We start from the raw sequence: 18,904 nt of genomic DNA, 5'->3' as shown, positions 1-18,904 counted from the left end.
AAGGTTCACACCCCAAGCGTAGGACTAGGTCGTTGAAAGCATAATAACCGGTAAGACCGGAATCATTCCCACAGAGAAGTCTTCTTAAGCGAATTCGGAATAGAAGTTTCGTAGAGAGTTGTGGCGTTCAAGCGGCCAACTTTGGTATTCGAATTGAATGGCGGAATTTAAACTTGGAATTAAACTAGATTAGAGATGGTTGAGTCAAAATGATTGATTTACCCATGACTTAGCCATCAAATGGTTTCTTCATCTAACTCAAGAGTGGACCAAAATCGTCCGGATTCCACTAGAAGAATTAAAAGCTGAAGACTACTTATAACTTAATTCAAAGCTTTAATTCAAATTGAACTCATTTAACGCAAGTGAGAGACGAAAAAGGATCGTTCGCATGCGTAGGATTATCAAGCTCATAGCACAAGGCGATAAACTTCATTGATCAAAGAAGCCACCAACCCCATGATCAAAACTAGACATCATGGGTTTAATTCATTCAAAACTTTGAAATTAAGCTAAAGTTTAAGAGAAACCATTTAAACCATTAAGTCATAGAGTGAACCTCACCCTATAACCAAACCTATTAACTACTCACTCATATCAAAAAGACTAAAAAAAGAGTTAAGCATAGAAAACATGATTCACCGATGAAAACAAAAATAAACTAGATTTTATAAAAGATCCAAACCATACGAACAACTTTAATACTTAAGAAATAAACGTAACTTAATTGCTTGTTAGTGTTCTTGAAGAAAACAAGTGAGAAAAGCTTGAAACTTACCAAAGGAGCTCTAGGAATTCAAAAGACTTAAAGTTGGAAAGATTACATAATGGCCAATAATGGCTTACAAAGCTATTTATAGGCCTTACAATCAGCCATAGAATGGACCAAAAGGTCCCCAAAATATCTCAAAAACATTCTAGAAGTAGAAACTTTCCATATATGAAAAGTTGAAAAAGTTAATGAAAATCTGCACTAAGGGCTTTGGTACCAATACCTAAAAAACGAGGTATTGGTACCAATTGAACTGTCTTCCAATTCGGCATGATGGTACCAATACCCAAAAAATGAGGTGTTGGTACCTCTGTGCAAAAATTGCAGAACTGAAAAGCTTGGTTCACCAAGCTTTCTTGTAGTCCGACGGCCTTCCGATGCTTTAATACTTGATCAACTGGACTTAACGTAGGTGTGCCATGTGGCCTTGGTCTCTTGGATACCCTTGAGGGCCATCCTCGATGCATTTGCATTGCTTACTAAGCTTTGGCACGCCCCTTGCCATTCTTGACCACCGAGTGGCCTCCGGGACTTCTTGAGGTACCGTTAGGTTCCGCTAGCAAAGAAATGGGTACCGGCGGGCACTTGGAAACTTGGCTGCACCCCGATACATACCTTGGAGCCCAAACACGCCTTATTAGCACGTTTTACCTGAAACATCTTCAAACAAACCTTACATGCAATATCGCATAAAAACAACAACATATATGTACAAACACAACATACTAGATGACTTAAACACTAAGAATATGCATTATTGAATGCTTATCAGTCATCAAGTACAAGCAACCTGTTTAGAACCAAACCAACCAGACAACACAAAAAGCTCACAGCAACCTTAACTGAGTGCTTCACGTAACTGTATAACATGTGGTTAGAAAATTGTATTGCATAATTCAAGTTTGGTACCACCCCTTTGGAAAATTCGATGGAAAATTGAAATAGATTGTATCACCTCATTCATGTTGTACAGACCATCAAGTCAACAACCCCATTAAGGATATATATTTCTCAGAAATTGAAAACTAGCCAGTAGGGGACTTCAGAAACTTCAACTTGGCAGAAGAAGAGCCATCCTCTTATTTGTGAACTGAAAAAGGCTGTATCCAGGATCCTTTCTTATGCCTCTCTCTTCCATCAATCTCCTCATTGTAGAAACAGAGTCCCACAAGCCCACTGAGGCATATATGCTTGCCAAAACCACATAGTTCACTGACTTCTCAGGTTCCATATTAAACAGATGCCTAACAGCTACTTCTCCAAGAGACATATTGCCATAGATGTGGCATGCCCCAAGAATGGCTCCCCAAAGCGAGGCAATAGGTGCAATATTCATCTTGCAAATTAGATTATACGCTTCTTCTAACTTCCCTCCACGTGCAAAAAGATCCACCATACAATAGTGCTCAGCTCTTGGAGAGATTTCGTATTTGTGAACCATGCTATTGAAGCATTCCCATCCTTCATTTGTCAAACCAGCATGGCTACATGCAAAAAGAAGAGTAAAAAAAGTAACATTATTTGGCTTCAAACCTTCGTATTCCATCTGATTGTACAGGGCAATTGCCTTGTGCCCATAGCCATGCTTCCCATAGCCAGCAATTAATGATGTCCATGAAATAACATTTTTTTGCTTCATCTTATTAAAAACAGAGTTAGCACCTTCAATTTCTCCAGATTTTGAGTACATATCAATTAGAGCATTGCCCATGGCCATATTGTTATATGGTTGACATTTAAAAACCAAATCATGAATTTGTCTTCCCAAGTCTAGTGACATTGTATTGGCACACATATTCATCAGTGAGCATAGTATCACACCATCAAGTCCCAAGTGCATCTGATGTATTTCATTGAAGAGATCAAAGGAATCTCTGGAATAGACACCTTGGCATGCATATCCAGTTATCAACACGGTGCAGGATATTGTGTCTTTTTTAGGCATACTCTTGTAAATATGATATACAATTCTAATACTCCCACATTTTGCATAAGCATCAATCAGTGATCTAGTCAAATGATTATGTGTTTCAAAACCTAGTTGAATGATGAATCCATGTACTTGGATGACCTTCATCATAGCGCTTCCTCTGAGAAAGGCTTTCATAACATTACCAAGCGTAAAGCGATCAGGGAACACACCTGTTAAAATTGAGTATTGGATCAAATTAAACGTATAAGTAGATAAAAAAATAAAATTTTAACCAGACAAGATTGTCTACATGGTGGGGATTGAAACATATGTAACTATATTCCCACATAGCTATGGGGAAAATGAAAGTAAGATGAAACACTAAGTATGTTTAAATCTTATATTCGTACATGATCTCATGAGGTTCCCAAGCAATTGAAGCAAATCAACTGTACCATAAATTAGACATGACTTGAACAAGGATATTGACTTAAATGAGGGGAAAAACCCTAGCCATGTATTATCTCTCTTCTAAAACTGTACCAAAATTACGCTCTCAAGTCTTAACCCAATTAATCTGATGCAGCCTGACTATCGAAACAAATTCACCAGTTGTGATGTGCCATCAATTTGCTTGTCTGCTCTTTGTATACTCAGGGACCAATCCTTTAAGAAGATAAAGTTTGCGTGCTAAACTAAGAATAACACATATCGAGACCTCAAAAAACTAGATGGCCAAATATTATACCAGATGCATAAGACAGTACCTCCTTTAAGCATTGAACGAAATAACTGAAAGACATCATCCGCGAAACCCTGATTGGCATACCCACCTATCATCACATTCCAAGAAACCACATCCCTCTCCACCATCAACTCAAAAAAGTAACATGCATCCTCCATCTTTCCACATTTGGAATACAGATCAACTAATGCACTCTACACAAACAAGTCCTTAGCAAGCATACTCTTCTGAATACACCCTTGAATTTGCTCCCCTCTACCCAAACACATCAAACTCGTACAGGCCCTCGAAGCACTCCCATAGGTAAACTGATTCGGCCTAACACCTTTGCAATGCATAGCCGAAAAAACTAGTAGAGCTTCCTTTGAACACCCATTTTGAGTATATCCTGACAGCAATGCAGTCCAAGTGACCACAGTCCTCTCAGGCATTTTATCGAACAGTGTACGGGAGGTGACCATGTCACCCATTTTCAAATAGAATATGATTAGTTTTGTGTTCATAAAAGGATTTGAATGCAACCCATTTGTTAAAACACGGCTATGGATCAAACGCCCTTCTTTTTTAGCTTTTCTTAGAATGCAGAGTTGCAAAATTCTTGAATACAGAGAATAATCCATTTGAGTTGGGTTGGAGAAGACAAGCGTTAGAGCGTTTTGTAATCTTCCCAAGTCGCAAAGTGAATTGATATGTGATGATAGTGACGTTGGTTTGGGTGTTTTGCTGAGATGGTTTAACGTTTTCTGACAGATAATCTTCATGGTTGACTGGTTGTGTTCGTTCCCTGGAGAGAATAGAGAAAAGATACACCATTGGAAAGGGCTACCACCTGTATTCATATGAGAGTTGAGCGATCCCCTGGCCACTGCCTGTCTTCCTCAGCCACTCCTGTATCAAATTCAAAACCACGTCAAAATTACACTCATGTTTGGCCTAACATGCATGTTAATAAACATCTTGATGTTGATGTGTATTTTCGTCGAGTCACATGGGAGTAATTATTTCAGTAGTAGTCCGAGAGAACCACCGGATCATTTTAGAATCACATATTTATGGAACGTCCATATGCTTTAGTGGTTCACCCCATGAGAATGAGTGCTTGTGGATTGGTTCGGAGCACCAACTGTTGGTGCTCTAGGACTGTTGCATAATTTCATGTCACATGGGACAGTTGCGCAGGGTTCGTTTGGTAAATTATAGTGTGAACACATTTATGACATGCAAGTGGTACTTGGTTACTACCAGTAGAATCAGAATCAAATCTTTCCAAATCTTGAATAATCTCAAACATCACATGCAAGTGGTGAATCTATGTGGGATCTTCGTACTCTGTCCAATAGAGGGTTAGAGAGATTGAGACATATATTCAAATACGAAGATTTGGGGTGATTCAAGATTTGCAAATCAAAATCTCTAGCTCAGTCTCTCTATCTCTCTCATTCGTCTGCCTTACAAAATCCAGACATCTCACATAAAATCTATAAACCCTCTCTCTCTCTCTCTCTCTCTCTCTCTCTGAGGAACAAAGGAAGAGAAAAGAAATACCTGGTTTGGCGGAGAATCGGCTCTTGGTTGATATGGTGACTAATAAAGATGGTACTGACAAATTTCGACATCATCCGGTGAGTTTCAAACATTACCGACGAGTTTCGGCCACGATTGACTACCTCTGTCTTCAACCCAACATGTAAAATCACAATAAATCAAAGAGTGAACAAGGTTGCAAGGTCGATCTATACTCAATAATCAAGCCTTCCATCTTCGTGGGATCGTAATCTTGGGGAGATGAGGGAGTTTCATTGCAGAGAGAGAAACAAAGAATAGAGGGAGAGACAGAGGTGTACTATAGACGGTGGAGGAGTGAGAGAAACAAAAATGGAGGAATGTCTAGCACGTGGCTTATAAGTCTACTAGAAATTGCTCGTGCCTGAAGGCATGGCGCAACACGTTTTTGAACACGACTGAAATGATTTATCGAGGAATGGGTAATTATCCTGGTCAAGGAGTGTGCAATTTTGGCCAAAAATGAAAGAGTCAAAACAAAAGTTATAGACAATAATGGGTTAAACACCAAAGAAATGAACATAGCGTAGACAAGCATCAAAATGCACGCTCCCTTTCTCTAATTTCAAAGGAGAAACAAATCCCTTACACCTAATCAACCGAAAGAAAAAATCACTGATCACCTCCAATCATTTCAGGAAGGGAAAACAATAAACTACTGGACATAAAATATATATTCAGTCATGCAATTTTTTGTCCTATTGATTGGTGGAACCGAGAGTCTCGCATAGCATTATGGGACCGGGAGAGAGGTTTGAGATCCTGACTTTCTTGCAATTTACAAAATCTCAACCCTGCAAAATGAACATCTTTGAGTAGCATAGTGGATCCAAATTGACGAGGCACGTGTTAATGAAAGTAGATGATGGGTTTATGAATGGTAGTGAACAAAAAATACAGCCAAAGAGGGTAAAAAAAGATTAAAATGTTGAAATCTGTTACCTTTGGGCTATGCGATATGGAAGAGAGAGAAAGAGAGTGTGTGTGTCTGTGTTTTTTTCTCCGTAAAACCGTAGTTTCCTAGCCTGTGAAACAAAATTGCAATGAAAAATATAATGAAAATCCCATGAAAGAGAACTTGAGATATCAAAAAGCAGCGAGATCGGCGGCGGTTGGACTCACCAAACGCACTTCACTCCCACAGTCCTCTCCATGAATGGGTTGAGACTGCCTTGTAGAGAATAAGGATGTAGATTCACATTTTCAGCATCTTAAAAGGGAAAAAAACAATGCCTTGTAGAGAAGAGGGATGTGGATTCAGATTTTCAGCATCATTTAAGGGAAAGAAACAATGAACGGAAATAAATTTTAAGATCCAACAATCCCAGAGTCCGGCATACCCGTGTCCAGTTTTTTTTTTGGAAGGAGGGGGGATACAACGGGAACACAGGGACATGGAGGAAACACGAAAGGAGGGGGAGGGGGAGGGGTGTTAAATACGCGTAGAACATCATTATGAGTGCTAATTTGAGCCATTAAATAAAACGGTGTCTACACACGCATTATACACCTGATTGTCCATGTGCCTAAAGGCATGATGCAACATGTTTGCATTATGTTCTCAACAAATGAGCCTGTGCCTGAAGGCACTTAGGCTTCGTTTCAGAACACCTTCTTAAAAAATAAGTACTTATTTCATATTTTCAAACTCAAAAATAATATAAATGAAAAATTATTTTTCAATTTTTTTTTTCACCGTATAAAAGATCTCAATGAGATCTATCAAACAAGATCCATATTGATAGGAAAGTTATTTACGTAAACACATGATTTTTGAGCTTGAAATTGCCTTCTTAAAAAACAAGTACTTATTTCCATTTCCGGAACGGGGCCTTATTAAAAAGCATTAATCTAATAAAATGAAACCCAAATTCATCATTGTTTGCACAGATTAAAACTTAATAAATGCCTATGAGTTGGTAAACACCAACTTTCCAATCCCTAGTGATTGTGCATGTGCCTGAAGGCACGACACAACATGTTTGCATTACATTCTCAACAATTGAGTCTGTGCCTGAAGCCATACCCACTCTACTGGTTTTATAATCTATTTCCCATTTACATTACCAATTTAGAGCAAAAAAAGGAATATTTTGCCACAGTAGAATACTACACTATAAGTAGTGGAAAGGCTCATCACAAAATAACCTTATCATATCCACCACATAGTACTACACTTTTGCAAAACCCTACTATCTTATTTAGTCAACCCTCAAAGCATGGCCATTTTTATCAAAGACCGAACAACCACCAACAACAAAAGTAGGCAAAAACATAACTTCAGGATTTTATACCCAAGTAGAGTTCTCAAACAACCACACAAACTATGAAGAAAAACATGATCAGAGTCATCAGAAAACCTTACCACGTCAGACAATGGGAGACTTCCACCGCTGCCATGTAGCAGCCACCACAATTAGAATTGAAACAACCTGCACGTTTAGAAAATGAGACACATATCAGCTTGGTACGATATAACTCAATAGACAACTTAAAATAAAAAATAAATGTAAGCTTCACATAGAATCAGTAAGCTAAACTTGAAAGGAAAAGAGGAGCAATGACTAATCCTGGATGATCAACTAATCTCAACAGGGGAAACAATTTATTTAGGTTTTTAGCCTCGCTTTCTTTTGAGAGAGCATGGCTGCAAAGAGGATGAAAATCCAACTGCCAATCCTACCATGAATTTTTGAAGCCCCAGACTATTTCTTCTATCAAGTCATACCCACTCTACTGGTTTTATAATCCATTTCCAATTTACGCTACAAATTTAGAGCAAACTAAAGGAAATTTTTTTGCCACAGTAGAATACTACAGTATATGTAGTGGATAGGCTCATCACAAAATAACCTTATCATATCCACCATGTAGTACTACACTTTTGCAAAACCCTATTATCTTATTTAGTCCTCAAACCATGGCCATTTTTATCAAGAACATAGAGCAGCCACTGACAACAAAAGTAGACAAAAAATAACTTCAGGATTTCATACCCAAGTATCATATTCACAGCTACCATCTAACACAAACTTACCATAAGATTGTGGAACTGAGGTAGACGTGCTATGCTCTGCAAGATTTTTATGTATGACAGGTATTTGGGCTTTTCAAAAACCATAAATTAACATAAACTAACCATATGTATTCCATGTATTCATTTTGAAGAATTAGGTAGTCACTTGATCACTTCAGCCCTAAAGGAAAGAATGAAAACACTTTCGAGAAAAGCTAATGATTGACTTGTCGTAAGAGTTGAAAACCAATATGGAAGTACTTCTCATACAACCACATTAACATTGCTGATGTTATAACAATATCTCTAATTGGAGCTTCCTTATTATAGAGATTTCAAGAAACCCATATATTGAATCACATACGCAATGTGCATCTTAGATAGCGATGCGCATCTGAGATATGGGCAATTTCATGAACTAAATTCATAAAGGCGCTTTCCACCCATAATGCACTACTGAATTACATATACCATGCGCATATTAGAAAGCGACAATCAAGCACTACAGAGACAGAGACCTAAACCACCAAGTTTAAGCTAGCATTTTATGAAGCATTCCAAGCTTTTGAGATCCAAATTCTAGTAATTTTATTCCAAGCATACCAAATTTTATTTGGCTTCTACAATCCCTCCGTTGGTGACCGAGGTAAGGTAAGAAAGATAAAAACTCATATTCCATTGTATTGGCAACCCCATTAAAACAATGAATACGACTCAAGTTATATTTGGGTTCATACTTAGTGCCTTCCTTTTGAAGTCTAGAGAATCACAAGTAGACCATCCAGGAGTTCATGTAGAGATCACGTTTTACGCTTCAACTTGAGAATTTAGAAAACAAAACATATTATTCAGTAGACCAAAATTTGAATTTCGAAAAGAGCTTCACCGTTTGAGCCAACATGTCATGTCCCCCAATTTTTGAAAAATCAGCAAGTTATTTCGTTTCGGTTAAAGAAAAGTCACCAAACTACTTACTTGCCCAATGCCTTGTTGAACTTTCAATCACCCTTTTTCACGGTTTTAATTGACAATTCATATGCCACATAGAGCATTCAAATTTACCAAATAAATCATAAATCAATTATACACAAATCAAAGCCGTAATGTCCCAGAAAGCCATAGAATGACAAATAATTCCATCTAGTTTTAACCGACAAAGCCAACATATAAGATTAACCTACTTGAACAGCATGATTGGTCGGTTCAAATTGGGATTGGGGCACAAATCCTTTTCGTCTCTCGTGAAGAAAATAGAAGCCTCTTACCGGTGGCATTGCCACAGAATTTACCCTCTCCATGATGTCAAAAAAAGAAAGAAAAGAACTAATTAGAATTAGCAAGGTGGCCTTTTGTATTAGATCCACTGTTGGGATTTAGAAATTACAACTCCATGGATCACATTCGACAAACAGGTGTTCTCTAAAATGAATACAAAGGAGATAGAACTGATCAAATCTTATAGAATAATCACCTAGGAGGGCATTCTTTCAAACACCTAGTAGGCGTTCTATTCTCACGGTTTTGCCTCGCTCTTCTTCCCTGACAATAGGGCAAAGGGTTAACACCATACCGCAGTTTAAGACAACAGCAACACACTATAAATAGAAGAAATTGACTGCAAAATAAATATATAAAAAAAAATAACGATTCTTCTCAAAATGGATTTCAAAAAATTACTAATCACTCCAGTACCTGAGAATCGTGAGGGGGAGAAGAGACAGGAGCATTTAGCAGAGGTCATAGTTTGGTGGTCCGGACGGAAATAGGACCGGAGACGGAGACGGAGACGAAGACAACGTAGGAGTCATCAAACCGTGGCATCCCGATCAGCCGTTGACGGAGCTACAACTAAATTTTCCGGACGGGAGAGATAAGGGAGGAGTCTCCTCTGGGACTCTGTGAGGGAGAGCTGGAGAGAGAGAGAGAGGTAGAGAGAGAGAGCGCGCCTTTGTAGCAGTAACAGATGTGTTCAAATTTTTAAGGCTCCGATCCAGAAACTTTCTTAGAAAATAAGTACTTATTTTGAAACTTCTCAAAGAAAAATAAGAAGGGTTGTTCCAGAAAACTCAAATAAGCAGCTTATTTCATATTTTCAAACTCAAAAATAACGTAAATGAAAAATAATATTTCAATTTTTTTTGCACCGTATTAAAAGTCTCAATAAGATCTATCAAATAAGATCTATATTAATAGAAAAATTATTTGCGTAAACACATGATTTTTGAGCTTAAAGTTGCCTTAACCAAAAAATAAGTACTTACTTCTTATTTTGTGGAACAAGCCTTATTATTGAACAAAAAATAAGAACTTATTCAAGTTCTGGAACGGGGCCTAATTCTCGATCACAGCAGGTCAGCTCTGGGAACCCACGTTTTCTGCTGATCTGATGAGAGAGAGAGACTGGGGCTATTTAAGAAAAATCGAGAACCGTGAAATCGAATCGGACCAAATCGATCCATGACTTTTGGATTGGATCCGTTGATTAATGGTCTGGACATAGATTCAAAAATTAAACCTGTAAGTTATGATCCGGTCTACGGATTTTCGTTATAAAATCATGAATTAACTGAACCAGATCATGAAATATTTAAAAATAATAAATATAAATAAAATACATATATATATATATATATGTAATATTTAGTAAATAATTACTGTATAAGTTTTACCAATTGTTACAGTATAATTTTTTTCAGCATTTTTATCTTAATGTGATACTATATATTGTAACAATATATAACCTCATGAGGTAAATTGAATTTCATTCCTAGGGAAAAAATAAATCGTGTATGTTGTATCGTAACTAATCTGAAATTCTGGATAATATTTGTGTACCTTACTTCCTTTGATTGCTACATGGTTGCTACCTTGTTGGATATAATGGCATATTGTAATACTTGTTTTTTTTTTTTTTTGAATTTGGTGTTTTTTTTTATTTTTGAATTTGCAATTTAATGATTATGGAATGTAATCCGTGGATAAACCGGAACAGAACTGTCACTTACGGATTGAATTGGAATTGAATCGTATGACTTTTAGTCTGAACACGATTGTATTTTCTAAAAACTGTGACTCGCGGATTAGGATTGGATTCATTACAATTCACTTGATTTTGCGCTGGTGAAGTCCTCACCGCTAGATTAAAGTGGAGGGTTGGGGCGGGGAAAATTTTAAAAATACACTGAAACTTTCATGAACTTTACAAAAAAAAAAAAAAAAACATGAACGTTAACGTTAACTAATAACAAAAAAACACCTAAACACATGAACGTCTCTTTTTTATATTTTTTATTTCCAAAAAATTATTTTTAACTCTTTATTTTATTTTAGTAGTAAATAAATATGCAATTATTGTTTAACTATTTATCAAAAATTACTTTCACCCTTTTTTTACTTTTAAATTACCTCTCTCTCTCTCTCTCTCTCTCTCTCTCTCCCTCTCTCTCTCTCTCTGATTTAAGGATTGGATTCGGGAAAATCTGAAATTCCACTATCGGTTGGTTGTGGGGCTAATTGGTGGTGTAGGGTTGAATTTTTAAAAAAAAAAGAGGGAGAGAGGGAAATGTATGATTTGTAAATAAAAAAGAAAATGGGATTAAAGTAATTTTTGTAAATATTTAAAAAAATAAGGTGAAAGTAATTTTTGAAAAATAGTAAGAAAAAAAGAATTTTATTGCATATTTATTTATTACTAAAAAAAAGTTAAAAGTTAATTTTTGTATGTAAAAAGTAAAAAAAGAAAAGAAAAAAGGAGGTTAAAGTAATTTAAAATTCTGAAATTCGGACTAGGGCTTTGGCGGTTGGTTGCGGGGTTGATTAGTGGTGTGATGTCGAATTCGTAAAAAAAAAAAAAGAGGGGGAGGGGTTTATTAGTGGTGTGATGTCGAATTCCTAAAAAAAAAAAGAGGGGGGGAGAGAGAGAAAGAGAAGAAAAAAAAAGTAAAATTTGAAAGTAAAAAAAAAAAAAGGGGTTAAAGTAATTTTGATAAATACTAAGAAAAAAACTTTATTGCATATGTATTTACTACTAAAAAAAAGAAATAGTTACAAATTGTATAGCAGAATTGGATAGCAGAAGCCTAATTATTAACAGAATAGTAAGTTTAGGTGTCTTTTTGTCATTAAATAAAATTCAAGTGTTTTTTTAAAATTCTTAAAAATTCATAGGCTTTTTTGAAATTTTCCCGTTAGGGTGAAGTTTTCTATTCTACTTCTATGATCGAACGGCTGAAACAAAAAAAAATTATAAGAGATCTAAGGGCTGAAAATATAGGAATTCAAAAACATTGAGAGCCCGTTTCAGAACACCTTTTTAAAAAATAAGTACTTATTTCACATTTTCAAATTTAAAAATAATGTAAATGAAAAATAATTTTTCAAATTTTTTTGCACCCTATTAAAGATTTCAATGAGATCTTTCAAACAAGATTCATAATGCATAATTTTAGATTTCAATAAACCCATCATTTTTGAACTTGAAATTATTTTCTTAAAAAATAAGTATTTATTTCGCGTTCCGGAACGCGGGCCATGAGCTCTATATGTACTGAGTCGGCGTTCCGGTTCTTTGCATAGGTTAGATAGAACGAGTGGTTTCTCTCTCTACAACGAAGATGATGACTGCGGTGGCTGCAACAACGCGAAGATCACGGCGGCCGTCTCAAAACCAGCCACCAACCGATAAGGTATGTATCATGTAATGGAATACGTTATCCCTAGCTACCTGGTTAGTAGTTGTGATGATGAGATCTCTCCTTCTTTCTTCCTAGACTAGATCCCTCCTCCTGCTTTCCTTCCTTCCGAGATACTCCCCAAACCCCCTCCTTTCCCAATACTACTATCCGTATTGGCAATTGCAAAATCAGTGAGCGGATCTAGTGGATGTTCATATCTTTTTCTCTTGATTTGTTTCTGGATTTGGAATCCAAGCAGTTTCTCCTATTTTGTTTCCCCTGGGATTTTCCGATTTCATATCCTTTTTTGAGATATTTTGCTTCTGCTGTTTTTTTTGACGCTTTCATTCGTCTGCACAATTTTTTAGGGTTTGGACGTGGCTGTGCTGGACGGCAGTGACAGTTTGATGAAGAAGAAGAGATCTGCTCAGAGTGATGGCAATGGGAAACAGAAGAAAGCTAGACCAGCACTTTTGGGCCGCATAATGACCCGTTCCGCATTGCAGAAGCAGCAGTTGGAGAAGGAAGAAAACAGGCGCATCCAGGAGAGCCGTGTACGTTTGTATATCCTACATGAATTACTCCAATGTCTTTGTGTGTGTGTGTGTGTGTGTGATAGAGAGAGCAATGTTCACAATTATATGTTTAGGTTTAGCGTGTATGTGGGACGAACCTATCGTGTTTGAATGAAATGTGCCAACATGAATCGAGCCTGTGGCATGATTTTTGTTTATCTATTATTTTCTTATATATCAGTTTATATAATTCAATGCGAACATTATTAATAAGCTATTCACATCATAGTATGCAAAATTCAAGAATCGACTTCAGTTAGAATAGTTCTGTATGTTTCAAGAAATATGAGTGGCATGATTTTATTTAGAAATCCTCACGATTAATATTTTGCGCATATGCTCTTAGTTTATATTGCACAAGAGATATTGATGCAGCATAACATTTTTTGCACTGTAAATGCAGAAATTATTTAAATAAGAAAAAACGTTGCATTCCAGAGTGCAATAATTTCCAGACCATGTAAATTTTAAACTCTCTTTTGTGGGTTTTTGTTTATATTTAATTATGAAAACCACCTTGGCACTATTGACAGTATAAGCCTCTAAAGATAGAGAAACTATATTAACTATTTGTTCCAATGAAGTAAATATTTGTTCACAGTACCTGCACATTAGAGCAGTCTATAATCTTCTCTAGGTCTTCCAACCAGACGACATCTTCATATACTTAATGACGAATTTGAAAGAGCCTCTGAGATCGATGAGAGGGCACGCAATGAAGGCAAATACTTGTGCAACAGTCCAAGTGGAATAACTTCTGAAGAACTTCTGCATGTGTAGGGCTTCCAACCATGCTGGCTTCTAATTTCCATATATATTCCATTAAAGCAAAAAACCCAATGAGCTGTATAGCACAGACACTTTATCAGAGGTCTTGTACCGGAGTCGGACACCCACACTCTCTGAATACGTGTCTAACACTCATTTTCAAGTGTCCTTGTTTTTTATTAATGTTTTCCATTTGGACACTCCGGAGACACTTTAAAATGCTTCGGACACTTGGACAACAAGTCTGCACGAAACGCAAAATCTGGGATCCCTTACCTAATCTAGATTGTATATATATGTATATATATTTATTTATATTCACACACGATCATCTCGGGTTTGGTGGCAGAGAAGTACGACAATAAACAGAAAAAGACCATCCGCATGCTAGTACTAGTAGGATTTTTGTTCGCATAACTTTTTCAGTTGATGATTGTACTTCGTATTAAATTAGATTAAAAAAAATCTTTTCTTGACAGTTGACATATTTGGATATGAATCATGACAGTTGGACATGAATCATACTATATGACAAAATAAACGTATTTGTTTTGTAGCGGATATTTCATTCTTGAACACAAATCCATTTTTTAAAGTTGAATTATGCTTTTATGTATTGTTACAATGTTTCGGGTACGGTCCAGTTTTCATCTAAGGGTTGCGAGGTTGGTGTTCATGGAGGAGAATGATAAAAATAGGAGATAAGCTCCTCCATCGAAAACTAACCTGTAGCTTTTACTGCCTGTTTTTGTTGATGACCTGACTTGATTCTAGTGTTTATTTATGCTTTGATTTATTAGAGTTATAACTTATTGTTGTATTGTCCACTTTTCATCTAGGGTTTGGACGTGACGGCAGCGGAAGGCAATGACAGTTTGAAGAAGAGGAAGAGATCTGCCCAGAATTATGGCAATGGTAAACAAAAGGAAAGTTCCGCATACAAGCAGCAACAGGTGGAGAGGAAGCTGCTGCTAAGGGAAGAAATTAGGCGCATCAAGGAGAGACGTGTATGTTTGTCTATCCTACATGCATTACTCCAATGTCTTTATATGTGTGTGTATTTGTGTATGTATGTGTGTGTGTGTGTGTGTGAGAGAGAGAGAGAGAGAGAGAGAGAGAGAGAGAGAGAGAGAGAGAGAGAGAGAGAGAGAGAGAGCATATTTGGGTCTGTGAAGCGAAATTGAGTAATAGGGACAAAGGTTGAAAACATATCCCAAACCCAAGAGGTTTCATTTCTAACACTTTGAGAATTGAAAGATGTGTGAGCCGGCTTCGGAATTATGCGTGCTCCATGAGGTGTGTTCCTTTTTGGGGAGGAGGTGAGGGAGAGTCTATGTGGATGTGAACCTTGTTTGGGTCATACTCATGACACTTCTCTACTTCATTTAATCTATCTTGTAATATACATCCCAAGTCTTAACTTTGTCTATGTGCAGGAGTTTGATTTTGGGGACATTCCTCCCTTGATGGATTATGACATCTATGGATTAGATGGTTCGGATGAACCATGTTGGGCTGAAAGGTCTCTCTATCCTGCTCCGAAGGTGTATGAGGATTTGGCAAAGATTGGTCTTAAATCTTACAACTGCCAACTTGTATGTGGCTTCAGCTTTTGTTTCATTAATTAGATTCTTTCTTTTTGTTCTCCTCTTTAATTAACTCCTCTTTCTTTATATGTGGGTTTACCATCTTTGTTAAAATGCAGTACACATCGTACCAGTTCACCAAAATCCTCAGGGTATATTTCCGTGAAGATTCGGTTGATGTTACTCTTTTCAGCATCTTTTTCCAGGCCGAGGATAAGTCGGTTGCTTCTCCCGAGGATTTCAGAATTGTAGTGGGTTCTGTTCCCGACGATATTACTGTGGTCTCCTCTTGCAGGAAGGAGAAGGTACTTTGTTTATTTAGATTTTTTTTCTTTTAAACGTTGGATTTCTCTGGTGTTATATTTTACCTCATGAATAGTGTTTTTTAGACTTTTTCTCAAGATCTACTATCGTGTTTTTTACTGTGTTCATATTTTTCTTTACAGGACCGCTTTGGAAGTCTTGCCTGCTGCCTTTTATCCGAATATTATATTGGAAGGAAGAGATCGTAACTTATGTTGAACAGTGCATTTGCTGTGGTGACTATTGTGTCATAGAGTGCTAAAATTGGTAAGCTGTTTGAGTTTTGTCGATCAATTCCAGTAATGATGTTTTAGGAACTAGGTGCAGGGTGGCGTGCAAAGCACGCCCGACATGCCCGTTGTGGAGATTTTTTTCTGATTGTTTTTAATGCATTAGTTTGACTAAGTATTTGATCATAGCAAAAGTTAGATGTTTCAGTTATGGTGCAAATATGTTTCTGTTTTTGGTAGCTAACTGCACAATTGTGGCAAAGGCAAAGTTTGTGCAACTTAGACTAAGCAAAAGTTTTGGGTGTAGAGTTTTCAGTGCCAAAAGCTTTTTAAGTTCTGCAGCTTGTGGACTTTTCATTTTTTTGATTAACAGTAATTACTAACTGAAAAATAAGGTTGATTGCAGTTGGAAATTAAATTTTGTGTACTCAGTATTGAGAAAAGGGCACTACTAGACTCTCTTGAACTTGCACAGAGGACTTGTTTTGCACTTGACTCTGTAAAGAAAGCTTGGATGCTACTGGGCATCCATTTTGAACCGATCTTAATTTTATTAGAAGGCCCTTAGCCCTTTGCAAAGAGAGGCGTTAGCACAAATAGCAGGGGAGAAATTGAGCTATTTGTCCGCATACGGCTTCTGGAAGCTGAACTGGCCTATAGGCTGCCTCCACAACGAAATGCGGGAGAATATGAGCAGCTTGTCAAGGAGAATTTGCAAGAATCCGCTTTTACTGTCTCGAGCTACCTTTCTGCCGTGCAGAATGAGTTGTTTGAGGTCCAAGTAATGGAGCTAAAGGTGGCGTTACAACGTCTTTTTAGCCTCCTTTCGGCGGAATCTGACCTTCAAAATATTTTACAGCAGAGTCCCTTTGAGAACATTCGTTCCGAGGCTTTTGACTTTATCCAAAAAAAGGTTGAACACGTCGATTTCATGCGTTATCATTTTCAGAAAATTCTTCTGGTCTGCGCCATCAGAGTTAGAAACGGCATTTGCAAAATGGTAGTGATAAAGTGGAAGAACTAAGTGAAAAAACCATAGAACATGTAACCCAATTCTCCAAACCAGTCACAGAAATAAACTTGGCAAGCAGTCACATAAATAAACTTGGCAAAAATCATAGTAACTGCGTTTCAATGCAACTTCCCACGATGATTTACAACAAAGAGCCCATAGTCACAGATTGAATGAGACCTTGCCCATGAGTAGTTTTTTTCCATGCACATAGAACGGCTACAAAGACAAATAATCAAGAAAACAGAGCTCTGAATTACATAGGATCAAACTGATTTTTCACTTTCCCTGTCACTTTGAAGGAGGGCTAGTGACAGGTTGAAACCTGCCCAAGCCAAACCAAGGGGTGAACCAACAACAAATACGTGGGAAGATAGAAACCACAAAAAAAACAGAAGCAGAAACAGCGCAAGGAAACTAAGCAAAACTAAATAAACTGGAAACTATAAACTGAACATATATTAATACATTTGTTCCAAAAGAGTACAATTGAGCTACATACATTTACATAACTTGTCTTGACTCATTACTTTCCAAAAGCTAAGACATAGCTAACATAATCTATCAGAATCCGCGAGCACGAATTCATGACAGTACAAAATGGAACCAAAACAACGAGGAAAATAAATTAGTACTGCTAGGTCTTGCCAAAAAGGCATACTCATGAAAGCACTCTTCATTCTTCGTTGCACAACATCCGAAAGGCAGTAGACATAAACTCCAAACTAAAGTCAATCATGGAACCAAAACAGCCAGAAGGGAAAGAAGGGAAATAAGTCAGTACTGCTAGGTCTTGCCAAAAAGGCATACTCATGTAAGCACTCTTCATTCTTCATTGCACAACATCCAAAGGGCAGTAAACATAGAGGTGGCAAATTAAACCTAGACCCATTAACAAATCCAGACCCATCAATTAAAAAATAGACCCAACCCAACCCATTTATTAGTTGGGTAAGAATGGGTCCAAACCCAACTAACCCATTATTAGTTGGGTCTTAATTGGGCATCAATTGCGTCAACTTAAATGACCCAATGGGTCATGAAGGTAACCCACTAAAAATTCTCATCATTCAACGAAGCTCAATGGAAGCTCTGAGATTTTTAACGATGGAATAAGAATCAAGTGGAATACTCTGTGTCTCCATCTTTTCTCTCTCTCTCTCTCTCTCTTTCTCTCTCTCTCTCAATTCTTCTATGCTAAATTACACATGTCCAAAAATATTTTGAACGGTCCGAATTAAAAACCAATTGTGACCGGTAATAATTATTTTGACTAGTCAAAATTGAAAACACATCTCATCCATCGATTGCGCAAATGGAATGATGAAATTGCGCTCCGCCGTGAATAAGTTTCTCTCATGGTAGTCCCGCATAGGGTTTAGATTAAAAAGTTAGTGATTTATTTTTTTGTCTTTATTTCAATTTTTTTGTTTTGCGTTAAACTTTTGTGACTTATTGATTCGTTTCGATAAGAGGAATTGAAAAAGTAAAAAAATTTGATTGAAACTTATAATTTTTTGAATAAAAACAAAAATAAGTCAATAATACCCAAAAAAATTTACTTATTCTTGTCTTTTTGAAAAAATTTATGAGTTCGATCATAATTTTTTTCGATCATAATTCTGGATAATATTTGTGTACCTTCATTTGATTGCTACCTTGTTGGATATAATGGCATATTGTAATACTTGTTTTTTTTTTTTGAAGAATTTGGTGTGTTTTTTTTTGTGATGAATTTGCAATTTAATG

The 18,904-nt window shown here is 36.8% G+C and overlaps 1 protein-coding gene and 1 pseudogene across 1 annotated transcript; one reads left to right on the top strand and one right to left on the bottom strand.

Annotated features, from left to right (window-relative positions):
- Positions 1-1,642: 1,642 nt before the first annotated feature.
- Positions 1,643-8,460, bottom strand: LOC131335839 (pentatricopeptide repeat-containing protein At3g20730-like; annotated as a pseudogene).
- Positions 8,461-12,555: 4,095 nt separating this feature from the next.
- LOC131335846 (uncharacterized) lies at positions 12,556-16,356 on the top strand. Its single transcript, XM_058371380.1, has 6 exons — positions 12,556-12,693; positions 13,050-13,235; positions 14,864-15,031; positions 15,461-15,619; positions 15,730-15,915; positions 16,057-16,356. Exons 1-6 carry the CDS (start codon positions 12,622-12,624, stop codon positions 16,120-16,122), a joined length of 837 nt encoding a protein of 278 aa, XP_058227363.1. The 5' UTR covers positions 12,556-12,621; the 3' UTR covers positions 16,123-16,356.
- Positions 16,357-18,904: the final 2,548 nt, after the last annotated feature.

Source organism: Rhododendron vialii, chromosome 8a (assembly GCF_030253575.1).
Source record: "Rhododendron vialii isolate Sample 1 chromosome 8a, ASM3025357v1".
NCBI lineage: Eukaryota > Viridiplantae > Streptophyta > Magnoliopsida > Ericales > Ericaceae > Rhododendron > Rhododendron vialii.
This window is presented reverse-complemented; position numbering and strand designations above follow the sequence as displayed.

What these genes read in the sequence shown, in the direction of transcription:
- LOC131335846 (XM_058371380.1), top strand. Translation starts at nt 12,622, where the DNA reads ATGATGACTGCGGTGGCTGCAACAACGCGAAGATCACGGCGGCCGTCT. An exon ending in GGCGCATCAAGGAGAGACGT is followed by an intron (nt 15,032 to 15,460) that starts GTATGTTTGTCT and finishes GTCTATGTGCAG; the next exon opens with GAGTTTGATTTTGGGGACAT. An exon ending in AATCTTACAACTGCCAACTT is followed by an intron (nt 15,620 to 15,729) that starts GTATGTGGCTTC and finishes GTTAAAATGCAG; the next exon opens with TACACATCGTACCAGTTCAC.